Genomic DNA, 8,662 nt, shown 5'->3' on the forward strand with positions numbered 1-8,662 from the left:
CTCTTCATCCCCAACCCTGTCCCAGAGTCCTTCCCCCATCAGTGCGATGCTCTAGACTTTTCCAAAAGATTCAGGTGGAGGCTGTGGAGCCAGTTAATGGAAGCCCCTAGGTTTGAATTAGAGCTCTGATCTTCACCTCCTGTCACCCCTGGAACCACCCTCTTTCCAGCCCTGGAGAGAGTTCCAGGGCTATTAGAATGTCCTTGCTACAGCCCTATCTTAAAACACAAGAGCAGGACTACCGAGGCTTGTGGTGTATTCCCCAGCTGTAGTAGCCTCCCTAGCTGGTTGCCAGCCTTTGTTTGCACACCCTGGGAGAGGGGAGTTCATCCTCTCTCCCTTGGTGCTGCTCTATCCCTAGAATGATACTGAGTATCACTGTTCAGGTTCAGCTGAGATCTGCCTCCCATGACACCCCTGTGGATCCCAGCTGTGCCTTGGGTGCCACAGAGTATAGACGCTCTGCAGAGACAGGCAACAGAAACGTGTTTCTAAGCCCAGGGGTCCAGCCTGAGCTCCTACCTGTGTCTCCCACCCGTTCTGCCCCTTGTGTCTCCTGAGGACATCTGGGCAGGCCTGGCTGCCGTGGGAGCCCAGCAGATAGAGCAGGACCCTCACCTCCCTCTCCTTGCACATTATACCTCTATTAATGCAGCCTGCGCTCCTGCTGACCGTTGTGGGGAACGCCTCGTCTTCTCTCCTTTGCCTCCCTCTGTGATCACATCCTTACTTCTGGGCCCATCCACCTCTCCAGTCAGTTCCCCTTGGTTCTGGATGCTATTTCCCTGGCCCTCTCCCTCTAGGGGTGCTTAGCCCCTTGGAATAGAACCAGACTGTCAGTGTGGACAGGGAGGAGGGTGGATGGCTGAGGCACCTGGAAAAGCAGCTGCTGGTCCCTTGACATGGAGGAGAGGAGGCAGGAGAGCTAGAAAGAAGCAGATCTAACGTTTATCGAACCAGACTTGGTGCCCAGCCTTTCACATACTGGGACATGTAATCTCACTACTGTCCTGTGTGGAGGGGTATTGTCCCTTTTTCACAGGTGAGAAAGCAGGCTTCAGGTGACTTGCCCAAGGCCATCTCTAGGTGGTAGCTTGGGACTCGAACCCAGATTTGTTAGCCTCAAAACTTCAGCTTTTTATTCCTTGAGATATAGGAATCAAGGCCTCATAGCAGGGGCTGGTCAGCGCAGGGCTAGATGGTGCTCTCCCCAGTGGCACCAGGCACCTGGTCTCACAGGAGCCCTGGGAAGGTGTGTTTTGGCTACTGAGGTGTTGGTGATTCTGGTATTTGCTAGTTTATGGGGCAACAGGACAGAAGATTTGAAATAGGGACAGCCCCTGGCAGTTCAGGCTATGTGAACACCGAAGCCTCGTCCTGGAGTCTCCCATTGTTAAAGACCCTGAGGCCCCTGGGAAAAGCACATTCTAGAAAGATCTTGGTTCCAGCAGAGGTCTTTGAGCATCAAGGAGTGAACTTCATTCCCTGTCAGTGACCTTACACCTCGGAGATGCTGGCAACATGAGCTGTTTGATCAGAAATGAAGATTACATTGACTGACGCTCCCCTTGCCCCCCAAAGTCCCCCTCAACCTTCTTGTCTTGGCCATGCTCACATCATAAGCCTGCCACGTACACGCCACATGCACCAGTACCTGAGGAAGTAGCAGCCTGAGGGTTGTTTTTTCTGATTCTGAAGGAGCCACAGCCTGGCTTGACCGCCTCCATTCCCTTAATTCTCTCCACGCCCTGACTGCAACCACTGTTCCTGTCACACGCCTGGGCCGGCTCCGCCCACTCCGGATTCACTTTACTCCTTGCTTTTAGTTCTCTTCCCCTCACACCCACAGCCCGACTTCTTCCAAGCCCACTGTCGGCTTTTCATTCCCTCAGCCTGATTCCTTCTGTACCTGCAGCTCAGTTTCCCCCACATCCTTTCTCCTGTCATGCTCAGAGCCGGATGTTTTCCATGCTTGCAGCCTAACTTCTTTTACAGCCTCTGTCTCAGTCTTTCCATTCCCACTGCCTGGTTTCTTCCAACTGCAGTCTGATTTCTTCAGTGCTCTCAGCCTTGTATCTTTGTGTCTTCCCTGCTTGCATGCAGGCCTCTTCTTTCTTGTATTCTCCCTAGACGTTGTTTCTCCCATATCAGCAGCCTGCTTTCCTTATCTCTGCCCAGTTTCCTCCCTGCCTGCAGCCCTGATCATCCTGTGCCTTCGGCTCACCTTGTTCTGGCCCTCTTGGGCACATAGCCGTTGTCCTGCTATGTGCAGGAGATGTGGGGCTCCCCCATCAGGGGCTTGGTCGTTAGGAGGACTGGGAGTGAAAGCAGGGTGAAGGTTCCTAATAAGCCCTCCTTAAACTACACCCCATGTGATAGCCCCGAAGTCTCCACTGATTCCCTAGGCAGCCCATCCTATTGTGACCTCACAGGGAAGTCCACCAATTCCCGAAATTCTCCATCTCCCTGGCCATCCCCTAGTCATCCCCTAGTCCCCTCTTTGTGTTCCTGCTGAGGAGCCATGCCTGGGGGTGGCTGGGAGCAATGGTGGGGAACAGTAGAGGTGGCTCAATCTTTGACCCCCAGTTTCGGTTGTAAGTGAGTCCCCCTCCCCTGCCATCCACCCTGGTGTCCCTGTTGGCACCAGGGGTGCCTGGTGGGGGCAGGGTTTCAAGCAAGTGGCTCCCAGAGCAGGAGGAAGGCTCATTAGCTTGACCTCCAACCCGCTTCTTCACTGGAGGTCAGTGCTCCCATCCCCCTGCCTCTGAGCCAGCCTGCTCCTTCCAAGCCCAGACCCATATGCAGAGGAGGGGACCAGAGATGAGCACGTCAGTGATCTGGCGCCCCTCCCCAGTACATTGGTCTGTCGCCTCCTGGCCTAGACCACTGGGAAGTTCTTCCTGTGGTCTACCGAACGGCCATTCTGCTTCAGCTTGAGTCATTAGCCTTCACTTTGTGGAACCAAAGAGCCAGTAACTGCTCACCTCACAAGCCTTCTGTTCACACAGTCAACCCTGGAGCCTCCGTGGGGGCAGGGAAGGGTGAAGAATAAATAACCTGAGACAGACAGACAGCCGAGGCTCTCCACTCCTGTACACTCATTCAGTTTGGTGCCAAAGGGTGATGTGCAATGTGCAGACTTGTCCCTCTGCAGACAACCTGGATCAGCCGATGATATTGATACAGATCAGTTCTCGATTTGCAGGGCAGCAGGGAGGGACTGGGAATCAACTGCTGTGGACATCCAGCTGCCTCGGGGACAAGGGTTGACTGTCTGATGCTGGGGCAGGCAGAGAGGCCTGGGGGCTCTGTTGAGCTAGATTGTGAGCAGGGAGGGCTTTGTCAGGAAGGCTTCCTGGACGAGGGCTGCTGGGATGTAGAGAGGCTGGGGAGAGGGGGGAGGGAGGCACCCAGTTGGGAGATCTGCCCCAGCGCCCACCCTGACTGACTGAAGTTCCTACTCCTTCTCCCACCGCCACCCAGAGTCACCGGCCTGAGAAGGAGTGGCCCGTCAGGAGTCTCAAAGTCTACCTGGGAGTGAAGAAGAAACTCCGGCCACCCACCTGGTGAGCTGGGGCGGGGGAGGTGGGTCCACGACTAGGGCCTGCGGGCTCAGAACTGATGGGGGAGGCACAGCTGAGGGCTGTGAACTTGACAGGGGCTGACTCATAGTTCTGAGGGTGTGGTCTCCCAGACCAGCCGCATGAGCATCACCTGGAAACGCATTAGAAACCCAAATTCTTGGGTACCACTCCAGACCTGCTAAATCATGGATTCTGGGGGTGGGGCCAGCAGTCTGTGCTGTCACAAGCCACCTAGGGGACTCTGATGCTTGTTCATATTTAAGAAACATTGGCCTGGATTGAAATCCAGTTAGTCACTGACTAGCTCTGGGACCTTTCTGTGCCTCACTTCCCACATCTGAGGAATGGGGAAAATAATGGCACGCCTGTTCCAAAGGGTGGTTGTATGGGTTTTTTTTCTTCTTTTTTTAATTGAAGTATAATTGATACGGGGGTATGTTTTAAAAGTTGAAAAATGATGCATAGCCACTATCACTGTTATTAACTGCAATCACTAGGCTGGGGTTTCTGGCATTCGCCTTTTACCCGCTGGCTGTACCTGCTTCTCTCTGGGGGATAGGGCTGGGGGGTGGGGGAGCCAAGGCCCTGGGAGGCTGGCAGGGCTGTGAGAGGAAGAGGCAGCGGCTGGGATGTGCTGTGCCCGCAGAAGGACTTGAACCCTGCCCCCAGCCCTGGCCCAGGCTTCTGGGCTCTGTCCTAGGCTCCCACTGGGGCTATGAGGCCTCTCTGGGCTGTCAAGTGACCTCACCTGCCCCTTCTCTGCAGCTGGGGCTTCACGGTGGTGCACGAGACGGAGAAACACGAGAAGCAGCAGTGGTGAGTGAGGGCCCCATGCCGAGGAGAGATGGTAGCATGTCCCCCTTAGTTGGGTCCCCTCACTGTCCAGATCTGGGCCCTGCCCCCGAGACCCTGGGCGGGGGAACACGGTAGGGTATCCCTGCTCAGCCAGGCCCTGGCGGCATCCAGACCTGTGCCCCACCCTGTAGGTACCTGTGCTGCGAGACGCAGATGGAGCTCCGGGAGTGGTTCGCCACTTTCCTCTTCATGCAGGTACACGGCGCGGGGTGTGGGGTGGGTCCCAGGAGGCCTCCATTACAGAGAAGGGGTATGAGTGCTTCTTCACTGTTCAGGCCACCGATTGCTTCAGGATGTTGAGTTGCCTTTAATCCACTTGTTCGTTCATTCTCACGTAAACCCTTCCTGGTACCTGCTCTGGTCCAGCCCTGAGCCAGGCATGCTAGAGACAGAGGGTGCAGACCCCTGCCCTCGGGCACTCACTCCCCATGTGGAAAGGAAAACAGAGCCAGAAGGAGCCTGTTAGAGCCCAGTGCTGTGGTGACAGAGGGAAGCCAGGGACCCTACCTTGTGGAGGTGTTGGGTGAGGTGAGGAAGGCAGCAGGGAGGGGGTATCGTGGAAGCTGAATCTTTGGGGATGAGGGAGCGTTCACCAAGCAAAGGCGGGGGTGGGGCGGCTTCGAGGCAAAGGGAACAGTTTGCACACAGGCGTAGCAGGATTGCCCACAGGGTGTAAAGGGAGAAGCCAGGCACGCTAGAAGTTGGCACTGGAAACGAAGTTGGGAGTAAAATCTCAGTCTTGAAGGCCATGCCAAGGAAGCTGAACTTGACCTAGTCAGCAGTTTGAAGGGAGAGTTTTAAGCAAGAGTGGTGTGCAGGGTTGAGTCTGAGTCTGAGGGTTCGTTCTGGGTGCGGTGTGCAGGGGAGGATGGGCTGAAGGGCCGAGCCTGGAGGTGAGGAGGCCAGTGAGGTAGTTGCTGCCTTGGGCCAGGTGGGAACAGGCTGGGGAGGACTCGAAGCCAGAGCAGGGCTAGAGGGGTGGGTTGGACTTAAAATAGGTGTTTGTTTGTTTGTCTTTTGGCCTTGCGGCATGCGGGATCTTAGTTCCCCGACCAGGGATCGAACCCGTGCCCCATGCAGTGGGAGCACGGACTCTTAACCACTGGACCACCAAGGAAATCCCAAAACAGGGTTTTAAAATGAGAGCTCAGAATTGTTTGGGGAGAAGGGAGACAAAACTGTACCAGATCTTGGGCTGAGCTCTTTCAGCCCTGAGCTTCCTGGTAGTCAAAGTCTAAAGGGAAACAGAGCAGATTCTAGAGTTTTCTTGGTTCCTGGTGAAAGGAAGCAGACACGTTCCTCTAGAACTGTTTTCTTGGCACTGCGTTCTTGGAGCGGTTTGTTTGTGGACCTGGAAATGAGGGTTGTTGAGTAACGTAATTGGCTGGGCTTTGCCGGGGATACAGTCATGTTCTCCTAACAGCTGCTTCTCATATCGGCTCAGATCAAAGCTGAGGGTTTCACCTCAGATCATAGCTGGAGGCATTTCTGGGAAGGGTGGGTGGATCTGGAGCTGAGTGTCTAGGCCAGCAAACCGAGCCCAGACCCCAACACCCCTCCTCTCCCCTGCTGCCCAGCACGACGGCCTGGTGTGGCCCTCAGAGCCCTCACGCGTGTCCCGGGTGGTGCCTGAGGTCCGGCTGGGCAGCGTTTCGCTGATCCCCCTGCGCGGCAGTGAGAATGAGATGCGCCGGAGCGTGGCTGCCTTCACTGCGGACCCCCTTTCTGTGAGTGGCTCTCCATTCCTGTGGGCAGGCGGCTGGGGACCTGGCTGGAGCCTGCCTTCCACCTGCCTCACCTCTGCTTCTCCTCTGAGTGCCCTCTGGCCCTGTCCCTCCGTCCTCAGTGGGAGTCCTGACAGGCCCCTTTGGTTCACCTGGTTCCCGGGAGGCCCCTCTCTGCTGGCCCCTGGCCCCTGCTCCCTGTGAGTCTTCACAGCGTGCTCATGGAATCTGGACTTCTGTGCCTTCCCACAGCTCCTCCGAAACGTCTGATCGCAGGTGGGACTCTGCCACCGTGAAGCCTTCGTGGGCAGACACCCTCATGCCCTGCATGCCTGGTGTGAGCCAGCAGGGGGCGCATGAGGAAGCCGCACCCCCAGACCCCTCATCCTGACTGCAGCCTGGGGTTCCCTGGCCAGGACGTGGGGGGCAGGCAGCAGGGTCTGCCTGAGGAGGAATCCCTTACCTGCTCTGTCCAGGTGCTCAGCCCTCCTGGCCTGCTCCCCCACCCGGGTCACACACCCTGAGTTTAAGGGGTTGGAGAGATGGGCATCAGTGAGGCACTCTGGCGGACTGCCATCCTTTCAGAGGCTCAAGGCCCTGGGGTCCCCGCTGGAAGGGAGCCCACCCCTTTGCCACAGACTCCAGAACAGCTCTAAAGGAACACTCAGCTGGGGTGGGGAGGGAGCTCTTGGGTAAATGTATACAGGGCTGAGAACTGGACTTGGGGGACTTTAGCCCCCCTTCTGGTTTGGGCTTACTGGGAGGGCCTAGGCTGCCCGGTGCCCCTTCCCCACTTTGGGGACCTTTTGATAATATAAATATATCTGTATATTTTATCCCCTGGTGCTGAGGTCTATGATTGGTTGGGGGTTTCAGGTGTCCCTAAGAGGGTACAGGAGGACAGGCGCTCCAGAGGTGAGTGCCTTGGACCCTGAAGCTGGGGACCTGACCCTGCTGTCTCCAGGCCCTCAGCTGTCCAGATACTCTCCCTCTGCCCCAGACAGAGCCCCAGGCTGGCTCCAGGCTGTCCTCATTGTACTCCTGTGCAGCTGGCGTGGGGATTGCTGGGCCTGACTCTGACCAGGACAGGCCCCAGCTAGACTGAGTCCCTCTCCCTGCTGCAGTCTGATTCTGAGCCAGGGGCTGGTTGTGTGGTACGTGAGTGACTCAGGGTAACTCGTCATCAGCCCTTCTAGAGACACAAGGTCACGGAGGGAGTGACGGGAGCTTTATTAAATTAGGAAGAAGGTCCTCAGGTTCCCCTTGGCTCCTGTGCACACCCTTTCAGAGGTGCCCTGCCTCGGACCAGGAAGCTGCCCTCACTGGCCACTGCCTGGCCATCTCCCCCGCTAGGCTGCCAAGTGTCACTTGCCCCAGCTCAGGAACAGGCTGCAATGACCGCATTGGGCCACCAGGGGGCAGCCACGGACAACTCAACATCGCTGGGTCCCAGAACAGGTTCTGGAGGACCCCACGTCTTCTGTTGGAGTGTGGAGTGAGACCTGGCCCTCCCTGCCTTTGACCCCAGGGCTGGTGATACTATGGAAAGCAGCACAATACAAGAAGTGCTTTGGACTCCCAGGCCGTTGGAACCCGAAGGAGGGAGGAAAGGCCTTTGTGGGTCAGTGCCTGTGTACTCTACGTACTGTCTCCTGGCAGAGGAAGAAAGGCCAGAGAAGGGAAGTGACTTGCCCAAGGTCACACAGCTCTTCTGAATCAGGGTTGAGGTACATTTCCACTGCCCCATTTTGGGGCGTTCTCCTTCCTCCACTCCCTTCCTGATTCCAACTCTGCTATCTCCTCTCATAAGTGGCCCCAGTTGTCCCCTGGGGAAGGGGATCTGAACCGTCAAGAGTTAATGATGCTTAAAGTGCTTTTCCTGGGGATCAGGGATGACATCCCAACAGGAGTCTTCAGGGCCTCAACCTTAATGAATTATGGTAAATACAACAGTGTTGGATGGATTAGGGCAGGAGGCTCTGCTGGTCTTTGTCACAAAGATTTGTAGATATGGGGTCTCACGGGACCCTGGGTGGTTTGTTCACATTATTTGAGGTTGGGTTGAGGGGGATGGATAAAGAACTTGGAGCCAGACCTGCCGAGGTGTGGGCAGCAGCTCTTGGAGAGGGAGGAGGCTTCCTGGAGGAGGAGGTGCCCCTGAGTTGGCCCTGAAGACTGGAAGCCTTTCCAGATGTACATGGTAAGGAGGGGGTGCAAGTTGGGGTGAGGGTGGGTTGAAGTGTTGGGGGAGGACGACAGGGGGGCCTAATGGCAGGGGAGCATGGGGAGGCCTGGGAGAGAAGGCTATGGCAAGTCAGAGCTTGGGGGTGAAGGCATTGTGGATGGAGAGGAGGCTGAGCTGGGCGGGGAGTGGAGGCTGGGAGGTGGGGTGGGGTGTCTGTCTCTCTTCCTGCTCAACCTGCCTACACTGCAGAGCATTCAGCAGCCATCCAGCCCTCGAGGGCTGGGCCTCAGGAGACCCCTGGGCTCCGCAAGAAA

At 56.6% G+C, this 8,662-nt stretch overlaps 1 protein-coding gene across 9 annotated transcripts in view; it reads left to right on the plus strand.

Annotated features, from left to right (window-relative positions):
• The window catches only part of ARAP1 (ArfGAP with RhoGAP domain, ankyrin repeat and PH domain 1), a 67,110-nt gene extending 58,983 nt beyond the window's left edge, over positions 1-8,127 (plus strand). For all 9 annotated transcript variants that reach the window (XM_082626288.1, XM_082626289.1, XM_082626287.1 and 6 more), the window contains 5 exons: positions 3,484-3,566; positions 4,350-4,400; positions 4,571-4,634; positions 6,017-6,166; positions 6,416-8,127. In XM_082626288.1, the coding sequence (XP_082482414.1) occupies positions 3,484-3,566; positions 4,350-4,400; positions 4,571-4,634; positions 6,017-6,166; positions 6,416-6,433 (366 nt within the window). In that variant the 3' untranslated portion in view covers positions 6,434-8,127. The remainder of the gene's footprint in view (positions 1-3,483; positions 3,567-4,349; positions 4,401-4,570; positions 4,635-6,016; positions 6,167-6,415) is intronic.
• Positions 8,128-8,662: the final 535 nt, after the last annotated feature.

The sequence above is a fragment of the Mesoplodon mirus genome, assembly GCF_964341445.2.
Source record: "Mesoplodon mirus genome assembly, chromosome: 7".
In the NCBI taxonomy this organism is placed as follows: domain Eukaryota; kingdom Metazoa; phylum Chordata; class Mammalia; order Artiodactyla; family Ziphiidae; genus Mesoplodon; species Mesoplodon mirus.